This window comes from Vitis vinifera, chromosome 14, assembly GCF_030704535.1.
Source record: "Vitis vinifera cultivar Pinot Noir 40024 chromosome 14, ASM3070453v1".
In the NCBI taxonomy this organism is placed as follows: Eukaryota; Viridiplantae; Streptophyta; class Magnoliopsida; order Vitales; family Vitaceae; genus Vitis; species Vitis vinifera.
In genome coordinates, this window is record NC_081818.1 from 26,327,652 (window position 1) to 26,348,694 (window position 21,043).

The following is a 21,043-nucleotide window of genomic DNA, read 5'->3' on the forward strand; positions in this document are numbered from 1 at the left end:
TCTAATAGCTAGATGAACCATACTATTCTAAATATTCCCCATAAATTTTAAGCCATAATCAGAAATGCGGCATTATCATACAGAATAACCAGAATTCTTGGTGGAAATGAATCAAGAATGAAGAAACACTAATGATAAATCATTTATTTTTTTGATAGGAAAAACAGAGTACATATATAAAAATAAAAAAAGGGAAACGCCAAACACTAATAACAAATCATGTCCTCAACAATGGATTTCTCATAATGAATAACAGACCAATGAGCAGCTGGTATAAGATGTACAAGATATTTAAAGTTGACAAAAAAAAAATGGAAAAAGACAAAAACAACAAGACCACTCTTGTCAAATTTTCGGCATCTACCTAATCAAAATACCAAAAATCATAATACAACTCAGTACAAAGGATATGGCCAAACCATCGTAAAGAATAATGAAGTTAATTAACTTTGGTGCCTCTAGCTTTACACAGCATATGCCACTCTTGTAGCACAGCCGCTTGAAGAGCTCGGTGCTCAACCTCTTCTGCTGTTAACTTTGATAAGGTTGATGGTCCCTTAGTTTTACCATCTTCTTCACCATTTTCCTTTTCTTTCTCCTTTTTCTTCTTCTTCTTCTTCTTCTTCTTATCCTCACCTTCTCCTTCCACCTCCTCCTCCTCCTCTCCCTCCTCTTCTTCTTCCTCATCATCAGATTTTGGAGGCTTAGGTGGCGGCTGGGCTGCCTTCAGCAAAGCTATCCGCTCCATTGAGATCCTTAACCTCTCAACAGCAGCCACCTTCACTTCCTCTTCAGGCATGTACTCTACACCCCCATCAGTAAGGTCATCCAACCAACCCTGAAGATCTGATCCAATCTCCTTTGTGATTGATGCATCAGAAGCTCGGATGACAAATTTGCACATCATGGTTGTCGTCTCATCACCAAGGTCCACATTTCTGCTTACTTCACTAGCACCAAAAATCATCATCCCTACAAAGCCTCCATACCAGGTTTTTGCTGCAAAACAAAGCTGTAACAAAACGGAGAATTAAAGTTACCTTAATGAAGGGTAGTCTAAAGAGAGGCCATGCAAAAAAACTTAAGTTCACCAACATAGCAAGAAGGCAGAATAACAGCACTCAAGGTTTCAACAAAATTTGGAATTTCACATTTCATTTTCAGGTTAAAACATTTCATCTACTTTTGATCAATCTTTCCACTAAGAAACCTGTAATTCAATAAAGTTTCTTCAAATTTTATGTATTTCATCTCGGTTTCAGTTAGGACCCAAAAAAATAGCCAAACTGAGTATCCAACTTTGTCCTTGAACAAAACAATAAGCATTATGGAGTATGTAGAAAATGTTAATGGAACAACATTCTACATGAGGTGAGGTAACAGTAAAGTTTTCCCTTTGTATTTTCTTTGTATTAAATACTAATGATAGATTTTGAACTTAAGTGTACTAAACAATAATGGAGATCAACAGTTCAAACAACATGAAAGAATGGTAGAACCCACCTGAAACCCAGCCACAGTACGGAGGATGTGTGAGCACACTTTATGGAATGGCTTAGAAGACAGAGATTTTAGTCCGCTCAGAAAAGGAGAAGCCCCATATTGCTGTGCAGCAGTAGCAGTAAAGCCGCTTCCTTCGTAGGTATAAGCCCCTGTGTACTCTACAATAGCTGGTAAACTAGGCCATAGGCGGAAATATTCAACAGGTGAGATTTTATGTGGCAAAAGAAGCTCAGTCAGTGGAATCTTGTAAGGCTGACATCTCAAAATCACAGGTTCCCCTAGTTCTGGCCTTAAGCTTCTCTTTTGTCTCATGATTTGCGCGTCATCTTCAGTATAGTCTCCTTCATAATCTCCTGCAACACCGCTCCCATAGAAGGGATAATATAGGACCTGAACCCAAAGGGCACATCTCTCAAAATGGGACACACCAACGGTCACACTGCAGAGCACTGGATCCTAGCAACAAGAACAGATGACGGATCACAAGATCTTATCATGAAAGTACAACGTAAAAATTACAAAGGAAAATGCCAAAACAAGAAAGCAAATGGAATCTTTCACACCTTGAAGATTAAACTACAGAAATGTTCAAATTATGGACCAGATGAAAGAAAGAAAATCCAGGAATGAAAACAATCTATAGTGAGTTCTTTTGAGCTTTATGTTATGCAGCAAATGGTTTTTGCCTTCCTTAGACATCATAATAAATTGCTCTAAATAAATTCTTTCACAGGATTCAAGGAACAGGGACAGAAAAAGTTACAAAAAGAATCTTCAGGAAGAAAGTTCATGATGCAAAAAACATAGCACAAGATTCATGAAAAACTGGATAAAGTTATTTTTTTTTTTCAATAGGTAAACAAGAAGTGCATTAAGAGCACTCCTTCAACAACCAGAGAGTAATATGCATTAAAAGCACTTATGGAGTTTAGCACAGGCATTCATGTACTAAGAAAGTAATATGCAACACCCTTATTAAGAAATTGTATTTTCAACCAACTCCTCTATATTCCTTGCTGATTGAGTGAAACAAACCAGAGAAACAAGAGAAGCAGCCACCTTCTTCAACAACCAATAAAAGTGGGAAAAACAATCTGACGCATTGCCATGGCCAAAAAGGAATACCTGTGAAACAAGATTACGCAACTGCCGTACTGCTTGAGGAGACCCATCCATAAAATATAACGCACCAGAGAGACCAACCCGAATATCCACCCGATTAAGTTCAAGTTCAGTCAAATTTAAAACCTGCAATAGGTCTATCAGTTAGCATGACAAGAAGTTCTGAATTCTATTCCAACACAAATCAGAGAACTATTCATCATACCAAGCACCATTAAATTATTATTATTTTTTTTTTTCAGAAAAAAAATATACTGCAGTGATCATTGATAAGCTACCATTTTTGACTCAAAAGCTTAAATTGTAAAGTAATGAATCCACAATATATAAATCAGGCTAATTTTCCCATCATGTGGGCCTCATTCACATGGAGAGGCAAACCATATAGCAGAGAAACTGATGGGAAATGGGAAATAAGCTCATGGAGAGACTCAACTTGATAGCTCTAGTAAACAAGAACTTTGACACCATGTTAAGCTATCAATTCAATTCAAAAGCATAAGTGGTAAATAGCCAATAATGTATACCATGTTAACAATCATAATGCAACTAATATTCTTTGTTTTCCTAATTTATGAGAATTCCAAACACAAGTTAGAACATGTCACTTTTGACTGACTGGTTTTATTAGGAGCAATAGTGGGGTACTCAAAGATAAACAATAGTGCCATCTTTTAGCAAATGGCTACCAAATTTCATAAGTTCAGTTGAAATGAATCTTACTTATTATTAAACCATAAATATAATTACCCTTTGTGGAAATCATTTTCTCACTTTTATATAAAGTAGAACTACAGTGCCATGGTAAGAAAGCATTCCACATCAATTAAACTGCACAATTACCCATAAAAGAATAATTATTATAGCATATAAAACCACAACCACAAAAGGGAGGACTCACAAGAGCATTTAAAAAGTTAAGAAGCAAGGGAAGAAGTATTTAACCTTCAGATGCAGTGTGATTCTTCCATCACTTCGTCATTATAGCATATAAAACCACAACCACAAAAGGGAGGACTCACAAGAGCATTTAAAAAGTTTAGAAGCAAGGGAAGAAATATTTAACCTTCAAATGCAGTGTGATTCTTCCATCACTTGCGTCTGTCAAATGATATGCTTCCACATAGCAAGGGTCACTACTACCGGTCAAAGTAATTGCACTTGGAGGAACCTTGAGTAAAGTAGAGTCAATTCCTTTTGTCAGTAAAAGAGTTAATTCACTAGGATCTGGCCTCCAAAGCTCTAAAATAGCCTTGTGAACCAATCCTTCCAACTTTCTGTCCTGAGCTGCAGATGCTTCATAAAACTGAACCGTTAACTTGTGGTGGCTAAATGGGTAATCTCCTCTGGTTTCACTAACCCCAGCCCACCTGTAAGGGAAAAGAACCATTACTACTGTGACAAAAAGTCATTAAAATGCAATTTTTTTCTCTTGATATTTTTGGATAGAAGTGTATTAAAATGCATAATAACTGCCCTAACATTACAAAAAGGCTTTAGAAGACACAAGAAGCAATAACAATGACTTTTAAACATCTTTGGTGCCAGATATCCCTAAAAAGGAAGAACTACGTCATAGACGACTTTAAATATAAATCTTGAGCAAGCAGACCATAAATCTTGTGCAAGCAGACCATGTCATAATTTAAATAATCAGCTCCAGTTCTGGCACTATACAGACGGGTGGCCTCAATGTTCCCAGACCCAAAAAGAGAAGTATAAAATTTCCACTTTTAAGATTATAGGTACGACACCAAATGCAACTAGATTTAGAGGCAGCAATACTGAACAGGATAGCTTGGAAACAAATGCATAGGCATCCTTAAGACTTACCAAGTAAAAGAATGAATCAACACATGATGCTTAAAGCACCAAAATATTTTGTGCAAGAGATTCAAATGTTTAAAGCATGAAACTATTTCATACAACCAATGGACACTAATTTCAGATGAAAACTGCTCCAAAGTTCAAATTCATTGTGCTGATAATAGTGGATTATTATTATGAATTTAGATTTACTTGGTGGCCAATAGGAGAGGATATAGAAGGAAAAAATAAATTTTAGGCAACCATTGTTATATATGTCGGTATAGGTAAATGACATAACCTAGAAATTTCTACAATTTTATTTTGAATAGAAATTTATTATTATTTTTTTTTTCCGGTTATCCCAGCTTATCATGACTTTTTTCCTCTAATTTCCATCGTTCTATGAGGGCATGTTATCCAACAAACCTTTTATTGCTATCATTACTTTTGATAATAGTATAGGTAATGATATGCTTACCTGCTTTCTGGATGACCGGTAACATATTTAATCCTCTGCAAAATCAAACGGCATTGATGCTTGTTGACAGAATCAGCCAAGCTATTGCTTCTGAATTCTTCAAGCTCCTTCGTGAGCAACTGTCCTGCTCTAGGGTGACGTGATCCAAGCCTCTGAGCACATAGAAGAATTGCCTGAATATCTTGAAGCCTATTTGCTGTAGTTACAGATGAATCCATGTTGAATAGAACCTTGTGGACATTTGATACAATAATGTTCAGTGGATCTTCAGGATCATCGGCTAGTAGTGGATCCAAACCTTCTAGATCAATATGTTCCCCGATAGCCCAAATAAGGCGGGCACATATCCTTGGATTATTCACCTAACCACACGGGCAAAGATTTAGAATAAGAGAGGAAAATATAGATGAATTTCAGCATTAATTGTACTCAAAATGACAAAGAAAAAGAAAACAGTAAATGCCATGAAATGATAGGGGAAAAAAATGGAAACAAAGAAAACGAAAACCATTCAATTCAATCCCCTAGGAATTCAAATCATCTACTTATCCCTTCACCAATCATCTGTATAAACCAGAAAGATGAAGGATCCCTTTGGATAAAATTCCATGCTTGAATTATGGTCCTTAAAAGTGAAATGTTTGATGAAGTTATTTTCTCCAAGTTTATTGATTCCACTACATTTTATGAGAAGATACATAATTCAGATCACATCAAGTAGGGGAGTTGATGCCATCTTGAGCCTTTTAGCTTTTATTTTGGATCCTTTGGGTATTGTTTTGTCTTTTTTTACATTTTATAATCCTTTTAAAGAACAGCCCAACCTTATTGCACCCTTCAGTTTATCTTAATGAATTGTTGTTTCTGAAAAAATGAAAATGCCAAGGGCACAGAAACAATTCAGCAGGGGAAAAAATGTGAATTCTGTGCAAGTTGATCAAAGAAAACCTCATCTGAACTACTTAGATTCAAATAGAGGTATCCTTTTTGCGATGCTAAAAAGGACAATTTATTGGTCACAATTGATCAATGTTCAGCATGCAATTAGCTTTCCGACTGAATAAAAAACCCGATATAAAAGACAGTGGCACAGCAGTGATGCACTCATGGAAACACAAACTAACTCATTATCCAATTGCTGGATCTCAGGAACTCAGAATAGCATACTTATATTAAAGAAGCTATAACACTGGATATTGGCATGTAAGCATGTTTGCTCCTAACAGTGATGAAATGCAAATTTCTGAATGCAGGATTACTAAAGATTATCAATTTAATCACATAAATGCATTGTCAACATGCTGAGTTATTGAGAAGTATACTGTTTAATCTTTCAAGGAGAACTTACAAACCTCACGAAGATCTTTCACAAGTTCACGTTGCAAATTTTGCAACCTTGTCTCATTCAGTATTTGATCCTGAGAAGCACCATCTTTCACCCTTTTCACCCCTCCCCTGGTATCATAGATGTGGCACAGCCTAACCAACAACTTCAAATAGCAGTCAATGGCATAAATTCGGCCCTCGCAGTCCCATTTGACACAAGGCCTACATACTTCCACCACTTCTAGAGCTGGTTCCGTCCAGTTCAATGCACCATATCCAGTCCCATATGCCAGAGCTCCAATAACTCTGCTCTCTGTACCTGAATTCTTTTGTTCTGGCAGGGGTAGAGATAACTGAAAGCAACTTTCTACCAGTGATGCAACTAACTCTTCTCTAAATAAACTTTTGCTTGTTACACTGTGGAGGTCGTCTTTTATCCTCGCATCCTCAAAAAGTGAAGCAATATCAGTACCTGCAAGAGGTTTCTGCCCTCTTCGCACACTTTCCTTTGCAAAAAGATCAACACAAAGTGCAGTGCGACAAATACAGGCTAAAGCATGCATACGGTCCGATTCTGCTCTCAAGTTTCTCACCATTAGAAGCAACCTTTTAAATAATGAAACCTGAAAGCAGTTAAGTTATATCATCAAATCATGTTTGCAGCTATGCCCTTGAAACAAATAATTAGCACTACAGAAAAGATTTATTGGCATCTTGTATATTGTATCATTTCAATGGTGCATGCAATATTAGCATTTGAGGTTTCAGCTGTGCATTAAGAAGCTGATGAAACCATTAGAAGCAAACATAATACTACTATTTGCTACTCTAAATTATGTGTCCGCAGACATGTATATTGAGTTTTCCGGCAATTTAAACAATAGATTTAAGTAGCAAAAGATGATGATGCATACTTGCATATGAAGATCAAGGAGGTGTAGATTTGTAACAACAGCCCGAACAATGCTTTCTCTAGCAGAAGAGTATTCTTGCCTGTCCCAGAGTGTAAGAATAGCAATAATTGAAGCTGAAGCCCACTCGGGCTTCCCTCCAGGGACATCAGCCAAAGACAACATATTAATTCCCACTTCAAAAATCAAAGCCGGATCCAAGGACGATTCTAAGAATGGCACCAAATGAGTAACCACATCGGAAACTCCCACAAACCTCTCTGCATTCCCTGAATCCACCACATCATTGGCACCCCTGGAAGACCTCGAAAGTTTTCGAATAACCTCAACAGCACCCGAGGCCACGGCCTTGACTGCATATACTATTGGAAACACTGTAGCCTTAAAACTCTCAACTGGCAAAACCAACGACCTCGCCATCAAAGCGTTTCGCTTCTTCCAGGCAAAATCCACCATCGATGAAACCCAATTGGACCGGATCGCAAGCGAATTCTCACTATCCACAAGCTTATCCCCCGCCAACCGGCTCATCCTCTTCGAATCAAACTCCTTAAACAACCTCCCAACCGACTCAAACGCCACCTTTGAAACCGAATCAGCGCGGTCGAGCATGTTCTGCCCGATCCGCGTCCACCAATTAGAGACCCTATCCAACAAATTGACATTGTTTTCGCACAGCGTAACCAGATCGTCCCTCGCGAGAATGCACCCCAGGGTCTCGGTAATAGACAAACGCAAATTATCGCTGGGAGAATCAAAGCAATTAGAAATCTCCTTGTTACAATCCGAGATGAGCTTGCCGAGGCGGTAAGAGGGAATGGAGGCGAGAATGGAGACCGCGGCGGCGGTGACGTCGGGGTCGGGGAAGTCGAGATCAGTGCGAATGCCAGTGCAGACAATCTCCCATAGATCGGCGGTGAGGCGAGTGGCACGTATGAGGCCAAAAGCGAGCTTCTTGCAGACGGCGGAGGCGGGAGAGGCGACGATCTCCTCGACGGCGGATTTGGCGAGAAGGGAGACGTCGCGGCCGGCCGCACACTGCTGGAGGGCTTGGAGGAGGGCGTTGGTTTGGCGGAGAGCGTCGTTGGATCGAAGGTCGGCTTGGATCTGAGCGAACAATATATCCATTGAGAAACACACCTCCGGATCTCAGGATTTGATGTAAACACAAACGAATCAAGTCCTGAGTCGTGAGAATATTAGGGTTTTGAATTGAATTTCGGCATCATCTCATCGCAGGGAGGATAGAAAGAAAGACGGGGGAAAGAGTACAACTGTTACTTGTTGGGCGATCCAGAGCTGAATTTTATTACAAATTCAGTGGGATGTTGAAAATCTCTCCATTTCTTTTCTTATGTGAAATGTAATCATGTTAGATGCTAAAAATGAATTTTGAGATGGTCGGGACTCGAGTTGCCAATTCATATATTTTATTATTTTTTTATTTTTGCATGGTGTTGTTAATGAAACTTTCCATTTGACCCTATAAAACATGACATGATGTAACCTATTCATTTATAAATTTATTTATTTATAATTTTTTGATTTTTTTTATTATTATATTTATAATAATTAGTTATTTGAACATACACACCTTACATCACTTATATTGTACTAGGAGATACAAGTTATAATTTTTAGTGGAGTGATGAGTTCATGAATCGGGATAATTCATCTGATATTATAGTGCATTACCTCCTAATCGGAGAAATAACTTATCTTAGTCATCGAAATGTTTTCTCATAGTGAGTGCACTAGTACATGTGATACACGTTAAACTGAATCTATGATAAATTATGACATAAGACTACCAATTGTCATAATTCACTAAATTATTTTACTATATGAACTCTCAATCTTAAGAGGATGTTGAGTTTATGTCAAAGTCAACAGGAAGCTTTGACATACAAGACCCTAATGTTGTCATATATCTCTATGACTTAGGTCATTGTTGATGGAAGTTAGTAATAATAAGTATTCTCAATAAATATTATAATATCTTATGGATTAAAACAGTGTATCTCATTAGGTGATCTAAATGACATATAATGTAGAAGGTCATGACCATAACATTTCCTTTAGTGAAAATTTGACATATGTTCATTGAAGTTATAGTATATTAATTGATCACATAATAAGTGTGAAATCTATAACTTAAGAATTGAACAGATAATTTTAATGGGTGATAACACTATTTTGTTATATTACGGACACCAATTCATGGGAGTTTACTTGAAATGGATAGTAGGTCATGGACAAAAACTTTATCTCATTGCTATTTACATAGTGCGTCGAAGTGTAGTTGATTCTGTTCAGTGGAATGTTGAATCAACTTTGAAATTGGATTTTGAGGAAATCAATACTCCTATGAGTCCCAATAGTCTTTACTCTAATCTCATATACTATGATAACAAGATTTATGAGAGTTGAATTGTCACTTAGTTTACTCTTGTGCATAAATGTGTTTTGATCATTACACAAGGTTGCATCGGGGATAATAAACAAGTTTTCTAAATTTGGCTAATTGATTAATTAAATAATCTTGTAAAATTAATTAATCAATTAAAACTCATTTTAAGTTAGATTAAGTGACCTAAGCCTTGGTGGCTCAAGTCACTTTAGTCTAATAAGGAAACCCTATAAATACTCTTTCATGGGTTAGGGTTTTCACACTTTTTGGTAAGAGTCGTCTTCCACCTCCAAAGGGAGAGCCTAGGATTCCTTTCTTCTAAAGCCCACATTGTGGAGTGTCAAGATCATAGTTCGAGTCATCAAGTGGAAGATTTTGAATGTACGAGAATTTTATATTCTTCGTTCTTCATCTTCACTAAGTGGAATTAATTCGGAAACATCTAAATCAGAGGTAAAGTTTTTCTTACCTTTTATTTGGATCCTAAGATTGTCAAAATTTTGATTTTTGTTTCCATTACATAAGATCTAGAAGTCTAAGGCACTTTGTATGCACCTATATGATTTAGGGTATGTTTTGGTGCGTCGAGGGATCGAATCTCCACTTCAAACAAAAGTTTGAGATGAAAATTCAAGTTATCCTCTCTTATCATTAATGAGCTTAAATAATAAATACATCATAACGTTACTCCACCCAAATAGGAGCTACAGCATGGACACCACTAACCCACAATTGACTTTGCAAAAAATTAAGGAAATAAATCATAACAAACTTATTCAAATACTAAATAACTATAAAATAAATAACATGAGGCCATGAGATCCTGCATCCTCAACATTTTTTCAGCCCATGGTGAGATTTGATCAACTTATTTTGATGTATGTTTGGTGATGTACCAAAAAGAAGGATCACAACTTGGGGAAAGATTCTGGAAGGCTGATCTTCTTCAACTCTTTCCTCAATATTTTCCCCGATGCATTCTTGGGTATGCTAGTGACAAATGACACACGCCTTATTTTCTTGTATGGTGCAACCTGCAGTGATGAAAAGAAGAGGAAAATAATTTAAGTGTGTGTGATTAATCTCTATTCACTGCAAGGATTCAAAAAAGGATCGCCATAATCTAACAGAAAATCACCTGTTTTGCGATGAAGTCCATCACTTGGGCTTCGTCTAGTTTACTCTCGGGTCGTCTGACTATAAACGCCATTGGCACTTGACCAGCTTCGTCATCAGGGTATCTGCCAAATTTCATTATATACGAAAATCAGTACCCAATAGAAGTTTATTTTCTTGCTAAAGCCTCATGTCATATACAGTATTGGGAGGAAATGGAGTCGTTATCAAAACTAAACATAAAGAAAAATTAAGATCAATAAGAAATTACGGTATCACTGCAGCATCAACTATCTGGGGATGGGATTGAAGCAAGTGTTCCAATTCTGCAGGAGCAACCTACAGGGGGCAAACCACAGGAAGTATAAGCAATGTAGACATAGATGAAGGAAAACCAAGAATATTCAGGCGACATTTACCTGGTATCCTTTGTATTTGATTAGTTCCTTGAGTCTATCTACTATAAAGAGGAAGCCATCCTCATCAATATAACAAAGGTCACCGGTCCTCAGCCACCCATCCGGTGTCAAAGTTTCAGAAGTTGCCTTTGGGTCGTTAACATATCCTGCAGTAATATCATCAGCACACTTTTAAGGAATAAGGCTTTCATTTATTTCATTAATGACAACGTACAAGGTGGCGCACAGTCTACAGAGATCATTCACCTTTCATAATTGAAGGTCCTTTCACCCAAAGCTCCCCCCGCTTGAGTGGAGGCAGTGAAGCGCCTGTTTCCTGATCAACAATTTTGGCTTCCCAAATTCCTGGAAACTTTCCTGATGAGCCCCAGCGGGAACATTCTTCCCGATCCAATGCTTCGGAGATTCTTCCAATTACTTCAGTCATCCCGTAACCCTTCAATAAAAATTGAGCATATATAGGTTAGTATTTATTTATACATAGCTTTTGACACGTGTTTTAATTTATTCCAATAACAAATAGACTTAATTCTATCAGCATCATATTACAAATCTAACTCTCAGACATGTCATAACACCTTCCACAAATCATTAACCTTGATTATTCCTTCATAGAATCGTTTTTAACCCTCTCCCTAACTTTCTGTATATGGAATAATGGGGCCCATTTCATATCCTATATTATATAGCTCTGGTGGATTCAGATAGGACTTACATGCCCCCTTTAAAAAATGAAAAATTTAGCATGCATATTAATAAGATATTGCTCTGTAAGCTTACTTTTATAAATAAATAAACCAACCAACGAGTCAAATATAAATTGCTTTTTGGCTCATATTCCTCTCCCCGTCAACTCTGTCCTATTTCTAACACCATTTTTTACTCTCCAATGATCACTAGTTCAAATATTCTTAAGATCATTGGAGGTTTACCCGATCGTTAAAAGATCTCGTAGGATTAATCAAGGTACGCCTAAACTGGCCCAGTTATTTAAAAACCCACTCCTATCGTGTGTGTGTGTGTGTGTGTATAGGAGAGTTGAAACCATCTTAAAGATAACTTATGATAAATTGAGTAACTTAATCAATCACTCATTTGAATTTGGACAATGGTAAAGATAACTAAGATAAACTTTTGATAAATTGAGAAGTTTAATCAATCACCCATTTGAATTGGGACGATCTTAAATATGACTTTTGATAAATTGAGTAGTTTAATCAATCACCCATTTTCAAGCAACTATCCTAAAAATAATTATGAGATATGGGAGGATGGTACGTCTACTAACCTGGCTGATCACTGTGCCGGGGAACTTGGCTGTGAATGCTTCGATCAGTTCCTTGCCGAGAGGGGCTCCCCCGGACGCCACGGTTTCCAAAGAACTCAAATCGCGGCCCTCCGTTACAGCCTTTTTCGACATGGCCACCACCACTGGTGGAGCAACAGCCAAGTCCGTCACCTTGTACTTCTCCACTGCATCAATCGTTTTCTCCAAATCATACTTTTCCATAATCACCACTGTCACATTCATTGCCATGCACTTGAAAACGTAATGAAATCCGTACACATGGAAATACGGCACTATCTGCAGTAGCACTACCGGCGAATTGGCCTTCCGTTGCATATAACTCCCGGTCATCGCAATCAAATTCCGGTGAGTCACCATCACTCCCTTGACATTACCGGTTGTCCCCGACGAGTACATGATCCCCGCCAGATCTGATTGACTCACCTTAACGTCGACCATTTCACGTCTCGGACTCGTCATCATTAACTCGAACTCGAACGAGTCGATGACAATGGTTCCGTACCGGAGTTTTGGAATCTTGTGAACAGCGGTTGAGATGGTAAAGGCGATCACGGGCCTGCACAGCTGGGTTTGGCGGGCGACTTCGGCTTTGGTATTGATTGGATTGGCCGGAGAGACGACTACCCCGAGTGAGAGCAGAGCAAAGTACAGCACCGGAACTTGAATGAGATTGTTAGAGAGTATATACGCGGCGTCGCCTTTGTTTAGCCCGACTATCGATTGGAGATAGGCTGCCAAGGTTTTGGAGCGGCGGACGAATTCGGAGTAAGACAGCCGCTGACCGGTGGTTGAGTTGATGATAACGGGTGAGTCATCGCCGGGCGAAGGGGCTCGGAGTGAGTAAGTATATGCATCGGCCGAGAGAAGAACATTCTCCGGTGGAAGTTGAACAGTAGGTCTGAGGCTGTGAAAAGTCCTAGTTTCCGCGCAGAACCCGCTTCGTGGATCGACAGCAAAGTCGGATATCCCCATGTTTTGGCGAAAAAGCTTAGTGGATCCAGCAGGAGAAGCCCCTGAAATTTGTTCAACCCTGTAAATCACGATGGCGGGGTTGGATTTTTCTCCTTTATAAAGCAATTACATAATTTCGTGAAATTTGATTATCTCGTCAAAATCTCGTTACATGCATGCTACAATTTCCAGCCATTACATGGAATTCTAAATATAAAAAAAGAATAATAATCTCGATTCTCACCTACATATGGCAAATTTTTAATATTAGAAACCGTCGGAATTTGTAATTCGTAATTTTAGAAAACATTTTTAACTTTTTTAACATATAAATTTCTTTTTTTTTAAGTATTAGGAAGGTTAGAGACAATGTTTAAAATGATTGGGAATCGTACTTTTAATTTTAAAGAAATAAAAATAATAAAATAAGGAGAGTGAATCTCGAGAAAATATAAAAAAATATTTTTTTTAAGTCATTGACTTTTTAATAAAAAATTTCTCCTTAGTAAAGTAATTTTGGGCATGGTACAGGGAGGCATACCAATTATGATATTTCACTCTTCAAGATATGTTTCGAAAAATATATAGAATGAAAAAAAAATTTAAAGTTTAAAAGCTTACCTAGAATTATATACTTTTTAAGGTTAAAATTACTTTTATGTTTATTTATTATTATTATTATTATTTTGAAATTGATTAAGTTGGAAAGAAAAATGTTAAAATAATATAAAAATAAAATTTTATTATTGAATTGATTGAATATTAAAGAGAACTTTAATTTGTTTTAATGAATTATTTACATGTTTATCTTTATTCATTTGCATATTTAATAAATAAATTAGAAAATTAAAATTTAAAATAATAATAAAATACTTCTGGAATTGATTAATTATCATGGAGAAATTTTTGTTTCCTTTTTATGAAAATTTTGTTGTAAAAAAACTAATTAAAACTATTGGCTTCTTTAGTTGATAATAGAAAAAATTATCAATTTATTCACTTTCTATATTTCACATTCTTTTATATAAATATAAACTAAAATAACTAATTATTTAATTTTCTTATCATGTGATATTTTTTTATTAAGAATTTTATATTTTTGAAAAATGTAATTAGGTGTGATTTCAGCAAGTGTTTTCTTCAAAATTTCCAAAAAAAAACACTTTAATTCTACTTTTAAGTCATTATATAAACTAAAATAATATTTTTTGGGACAAAAACTAGGGAAGGAATTCTACATGTGAGTCACTAAACAAATTGTGTAAAGACATGTCGTAGTATTACGGTAAGTCCTTCTCATATATTTTTTAATGAAAAGTAACTTATTTTTTACATAAATATTATTTACTATTTCAAATATTTACATATAAATTTTCAAATATAATGGTATTTTTACCATAAATAAATAAATAAATAATGATGACATTTTTGTTAAAATGAGACAAAAAATAAAAATAAAAATAAATGAGGGTGTTAAATTTCAAAATTTGAGTTTTCACTTATTCTTTTAATCAAATAACTTTTTTTTCCCTCTCATATCAACTATCTCACTCATCTAATTATGGGATGCTCCTACTTTTTTCTTTTTTTCTTTTTTCTCTTTCCCCTTTTCAGATATCGTATCTATGGTCTTATTTTTCTCTCTTCTCTTTTCTTTGATATTTATTTTAGGGGGTTCGTAACATTCCTTTTGTTAAACATAACACTTTTTGTCATATTTTTTTCACATATATCAAGAACTCTCTCTAACCTCCTCTCAACATATTGAACATAAATTCTATTTGATTAAGGCTGCGAATTACATACAAAATACAATGAATGAAAAAATTCAATCATCTGATGATAATTTTCAGGTAAGATTTATAACTTTCATTTTTTTTATAAAGAAATATATATATTTATAAATAAAAAAATCGGCGACGTGGGTTACAAAAAAACCATATTGAACACAATAAAAATTATATTTTTAAAAAAATCATTCCAATTAAATATTGTTTATTTTAATAATAATTTTTATTTTTAAAAAATTGAGTTATGAATTTCACATTAAAATATTGAATATAATAAAATCATTTTACATAATATACTTTTGGTGAAAAAATTATTTTATAATTTATTATTTAAAGAAATTATTTTGTTTTAAAATATAAGAAGAATATGAAAGACAATTGAGTGTGAAAAAATAAAAGAAATGAAAAGAAAAAAAAACAAAGTTTAGGGGGGGTGGGGGGGTGGGTAGAGATGAAAAGGAAGATAAAAACAAAAGAAAATGAATGCTAAAATGTGGGGTGGGGGTTAGAAAAATAAATAAAAAAGGGTGTAATTGGGGTGTGAGGTTGGGGAAGAGAGAGGGGAGAGGGGAGACAAGAGACGAGAGAGGAGAGAGGGGGGAAGGAATAAGGGATGGTAGTTTAGGAATGTAAAATGTTGTATTAGTAAAAATAGTATTGCAAATAGTAATTGGGTTATTTCACCATGCTCATGTATTCTCTCATAAAACTTCTTTAATTACTCTCTAATCCCTCTATGATTTTAATTATTTTTTAGACATATTAAACTTAAAATGATAATATATAATAAACGGTTAATATAACAAATAAAATAAAAAAGAAATATATAATGAATAAAAATAAAAATATTATCTCACAAATAATATAATGATTTTAAATATTAATTATAAATAATACATTTTATTCCTTAGAGGTTTATGATATAAGATTTTTTATATTAATTGTAAGTAAAAGATTTATTTATTTTATAAATTCATGTGAAAGTAAAACTATCTTTGTAATAATATTTTAATATTTATTTTATTTTTTATTTTAAACTTATTATATCAAAATCATAATAAATGAGGTGTTTTTATTTTTATTTTTCTTATGGTTTCAACAATATTGTGGATGTAACTTTTTGTTTGGTTAAAATCTTTAATTTTTTAATTAAAATAAAATATAAAGAACATATATTTTTTTTATAAATAAATTGTATTTAACCTTTTTTTTTATTAATTTTATAAAAGTAGGCACATCTTTAATAAAAATAGGTGCATTCATTCTTAGGAGAACTCATGACCCTTGTCTCCCTTATCATGGTCTATATATTCTTTTGGAGACCCTCGACAAATAATTGGAGGTCCTCCTCCACCCTAAAACAAATTTTGAAACCTAAGGTATATCCTTAGCAAAAATAGGTACATCTATTCCTAGCAAATCGGGACACCTATTTCCCTTCTCATTGTCTATATATTCATTTGAGGACCCTCATAAAGGAATTAGAGGTCATTTCCACCCTGAAACATAATTTGAATTTTTAAGAAATTTTGGTTCATTCAATCATCGGGCTACCATGACATTTGTTTCCCTTCATATGATCCATTTGTTCATTTAGGAACCCTCGAAAAGTGATTGGAGGTTATTCCCCATTCCGAAACGAACTTTGGAACCTTAAGCACATCCTTAAGAAATTTGATACATTCAATCCTCGGGCTACCCAAATTTCTGTTTCCCTTCATATGAATCATTTGTTTCTTTAAGGACCCTCGAAAAGTGATTAGAGGTTGTTTTTCACTCCGAAATGAACTTTGGGACCTTAGACACATCCCTAAGAAAATTTGGTATATCCAATCATGGGGTTACTGAATTCCATTTGTTCATTTAAGAACCCTTAGTAAGTGATTGAGGTTGTTTCCCATCCTGAAATGAATTTTGGAATTCTAGGTACATCCTTAAAAATATTTGGCATATTCAATTCTTGAGTTAGTGAAACCTCCATCTCCTTTCACATAGTTATTTATTCATTTGGGGATTGTGAAGTGATTAGAACTAAAAGTCATCCCTACCCAAACCCTAGCACATCCTTTATTTTATTTGATTTTATAACAAAAGATAATTTTTTAAATTTTTATTTATAATGATAATTATTATTTTATTTACTTCTCTTTATTTTTTTTAAATTTCAAGATGAACAGTTTACCTCAACCAAGTTGAATAATAATAATATTAAGTATATTGTACATTTAGACCACTTTTTTAAAAAAAAAACATTGTAAAAAAAAGTAGTTATAAAAATTATTTTGAATTTATAATAATTAAAAAAATATTTTCCAATATAGGATAATTTGTGAAATTCAATTGTAATTTCGATGTAATATCATGGTATTGAGGTTGTCTTTTCTTTGAAAAAAAAATAATATAAAATTTAGATTTTAAAGTTATTTACTTAAAAAGATAACTTCAAAATTCAAATTATCTGATTAAATCACAATATGCGATTTGAAAGTATATTTTCGACCCAGTAAGGACTCCATCAGATTTATTTATTTTTTCTGATAAAGGGGATTGAGATTTTGCATTCTTAGTACTTTCCCCTGATGCTGACATCCTGGCAAAGTCAAGTACTTGACAGGCCGGGTGTTACAATTTAGACAGAGACCCAGGGACAGCCAGCTTCCGCAACTCCTTCCTCAGTATTTTCCCAGCCGGACTCTTGGGTATGGAACTCACAAACAATACACGTCTTATTTTCTTGTATGCTGCAACCTGCATTCATGGCGTAGCTGATTAATTTTTCCGATTAATGACAAAACTGCAATCTTACATTCAAATGATAAATGCCTGTAGATAGAAAATCCATTAGAGAAGAGAAGCACAGTAAGCTTGTTCTTGCAAATCACCTGTTTTGCAATAAAATCCATCACTTGTGCTTCATTCAGGCTGCTCTGGGGCCGTCTTACTACATAGGCCATAGGGACTTCACCAGCTTCTTCATCAGGGTATCTGCAAAGCCCAAAATCAACCTACTCAGCAATTCAGCGGATATGCACTAATAAGATCCCCGTTTGTTTTTTCCTCTTTGTGCCCTTTTTTGTGAAAGAATGGAGGCACTACCACTGAAAAAAAAAAGCTTCATATTTCAACAGAATGACAGTAGATGTAGCATTGTAACATGAATCAACAATCATTAAAAATCACAAGCGATCATCCAAAGAGATTTTACGGTATCACAGCAGCATCAACAATCTCAGGATGGGATTGGAGCAAGTGTTCCAGCTCCGCAGGGGCAACCTACAAACGAGAACAGCCTCAAGTGCATGAGCACCATTACTGATGAGTCTTTAACATAGAACAATAAGCATAAATGAATAGACAAACGAACAAGAAGGTTCAAATAGAGGATGGCATAATTACTTGGTATCCTTTGTATTTGATAAGTTCCTTGAGTCTATCTACAACATAAAGGAAACCTTCCCCATCAATATAACAAAGATCACCTGTCCTCAACCACCCATCTGAAACCAAAGTTTCCCGAGTTGCCTTTCGGTCCCCAACATAGCCTGCAGTGGCGTAATGCTTTCATTTGTTATGGTTATTTACAAATCACTAGTTGCATTTATGTAGATTGATCCAAAATTTTACCTTTCATAACTGCAGGTCCTCTAACCCAAAGTTCTCCTTGTTTGCAGGGAGGCAGCGCAAGGCCCGTGTCTGGGTCCACGATTTTTGCTTCAAAAATCCCTGTAAGCCTTCCTACTGAGCCCCAATGACGACATTCTTCAGGATCCAGTAGTCGGGAAACTGCCCCCGATGATTCAGTCAGCCCATAACCCTGGATTATAACATAAATTAAGTACAAATAGCATCAAGTGAGTATTCTTTTATTTTTATATTAATAATTGGAAGAAAATTCTGGAAACTTGAAGTTGAAGGATGAAATGAGGCACTGGTTACCTGCCGTATAGCAACATTGGGGAACTTGGCAGTGAATGCTTGGCACAAGTCCTTCCCAAGCGGGGCTCCGCCGCACGACACGCTCTCCAACGACGTTAAGTCGTTGTTGTCCGTTGCATCTCCTTTGGCCATCGCCACCAACACCGGCGGAACCACCGCCATGTGAGTCACCTTAAATTTCTCCACCAACGTGAGCATTCTTCTTAAGTCAAACCTTTCCATCACCACCACTGTCTCGTTCAAGGCCACAGACTTTACACAGTAGAAAAAGCCAATCATGTGAAAAAAGGGTACTGTGTATAACAGTACATCCGGCGAACTCCTCACAGATTGCCCCTCGTGGATGCTCGCGGTCATCGCAATCAGATTCCGGTGAGTCAACATCACTCCCTTGACTCTCCCGGTCGTCCCCGACGAATACATTATCGCCGCCAGATCTGATTGACTCACCTCCACGGGGACGAGTTCACGGATTGGACCTGTCATCATTGAGTCGAACTCGAACGAGTCGATGATAACGGTTCTGTGATGGAGGCTGGGAAGCTTGTGAGCAGCAGTTGAGATGGAAAAGGCAATCACGGGCTTGCACAGCTCTATTAGACGGGAAATTTCGGATTGGGTGTTGATTGGATTGGCAGGAGAGATGATTACGCCGAGTGAGAGCAGAGAGAAGTATAGAATCGGAACCTGAATGAGATTGGAAGAGAGTACAAACGCAGTATCGCCTTTGGAGAGCCCGATGACTGTTTGGAGATAAGCGGCCAAGGTCTTGGAGCGGAGGGCGAATTCAGAATATAAGAGGCGGTGACCGGTGGTTGAGTTGATGAGAGCGGCCGAGTCAGGGCAACCCAAACCGGATCGGAGAGAAAAAGCATATGCATCGGCGGAGAGAAGGAGATGTTGAGGTGGGAGCTCAACGGTGGGTTTGAGGCTATGGAAGGTCTTGGTAGCCGAGCAGAAACCGCTCTTAGGATCGATGTGAAGGTTCGATTTCTCCATACAAAGCTGAGAAGACGACGGAACAGGGAGAGCTGGTGAGACTTACTGTGATTTCCTGAAAATGATGTGGTTTCGATCGGTGATGGGTATTGCAGGCAGATGTCATCTATTTTGAAAAGTAAGTGACCAAAGGAGGAAGACAGAGCGAATGGCTGGTCCCACCAAAATATTTGAGCAGATTAGAAAGCTCTCTTAGTAGTGACCGTCCAGGTGAATAAAAATTTGCCAAGTGGAAGCGCATCTCTCACATACCATAACTACGAGATTCCCTGGCTTGTTGTTTTCAGGCAGGCATGTCCACAGTCGTAGCAAAATGTATTATTGACTCATACTTTGCTTTCTAATATAATTTTGTTTAATTATTATATTAAGGTATCACTCTTTAATAGTGAGATTTTATGAAAATAATTTCATTCAATTTAATAAAATAAAATTGAGATAATACTAATTTGATTAAAAAGAACAAAAAATATATATATCTTATAAGTCACATAACAAATAAAATTCCATAAAATGAAAATTACACATATGATTTTATTTTATTTTATTTTATCCACTCCAAATTTACATTTTTAATGTCCATTTTACTCAAATTTAAAAAAATACTAATACAATAAATAAATAAAATTAAAACCCAGCTTAAGGTAACACAATGTTCAAGAAAAGCAACATTATATTAGTTAACAAAAAAAAACCTTAAAAAAATTAATTTATTTAAAAAATTATGAGTCTATTTAGCAACTGTTTTTAAAATGATTTTTTGTATTTAAAAAAAAAGAAAAAGAAATATTCGTTTGATAATTAAAAACTGTTTTCTATTTTATGTTTTTAATAATAGAAAATTGAGTATTTTAAAATAACATCTTTCATATTTTCATTTGTTTTTTATAACTATTTTAAAAAATAATTATACAAATATTTAAAATGATTATGAATAAAATATTACATATTAAAAATATTTTAG

General features: G+C 35.6%; 3 protein-coding genes across 4 annotated transcripts; all 3 read right to left on the reverse strand.

The window, feature by feature from the left end:
• Window positions 1-207: 207 nt before the first annotated feature.
• On the reverse strand, window positions 208-8,597 carry LOC100260972 (protein TPLATE). The gene is made up of 7 exons (XM_002263896.4): window positions 7,153-8,597; window positions 6,265-6,861; window positions 4,913-5,274; window positions 3,692-3,995; window positions 2,629-2,751; window positions 1,504-1,959; window positions 208-1,012 (listed from the first exon to the last, which is right to left on the reverse strand). The coding sequence occupies exons 1-7, from the start codon at window positions 8,275-8,277 to the stop codon at window positions 440-442; spliced, it is 3,540 nt and encodes a 1,179-aa protein (XP_002263932.1). The 5' UTR covers window positions 8,278-8,597; the 3' UTR covers window positions 208-439.
• Window positions 8,598-11,332: 2,735 nt separating this feature from the next.
• LOC100247354 (4-coumarate--CoA ligase-like 9) lies at window positions 11,333-13,375 on the reverse strand. Its single transcript, XM_002270519.4, has 2 exons — window positions 12,383-13,375; window positions 11,333-11,530 (listed from the first exon to the last, which is right to left on the reverse strand). Exons 1-2 carry the CDS (start codon window positions 13,373-13,375, stop codon window positions 11,333-11,335), a joined length of 1,191 nt encoding a protein of 396 aa, XP_002270555.2.
• A 4,244-nt stretch (window positions 13,376-17,619) lies between these two features.
• LOC100242222 (4-coumarate--CoA ligase-like 9) lies at window positions 17,620-20,258 on the reverse strand. 2 transcript variants are annotated; one of them, XM_002270556.4, is made up of 6 exons: window positions 19,081-20,257; window positions 18,769-18,958; window positions 18,541-18,686; window positions 18,350-18,417; window positions 18,027-18,129; window positions 17,620-17,892 (listed from the first exon to the last, which is right to left on the reverse strand). In XM_002270556.4, the coding sequence occupies exons 1-6, from the start codon at window positions 20,077-20,079 to the stop codon at window positions 17,767-17,769; spliced, it is 1,632 nt and encodes a 543-aa protein (XP_002270592.1). In that variant the 5' UTR covers window positions 20,080-20,257; the 3' UTR covers window positions 17,620-17,766. The 2 variants fall into 2 exon arrangements, with proteins under 2 accessions (XP_002270592.1, XP_059598791.1); XM_059742808.1 differs by lacking the exon at window positions 17,620-17,892 and having other exon boundaries at window positions 18,027-18,242; window positions 19,081-20,258.
• Between the last annotated feature and the right edge of the window lie 785 nt (window positions 20,259-21,043).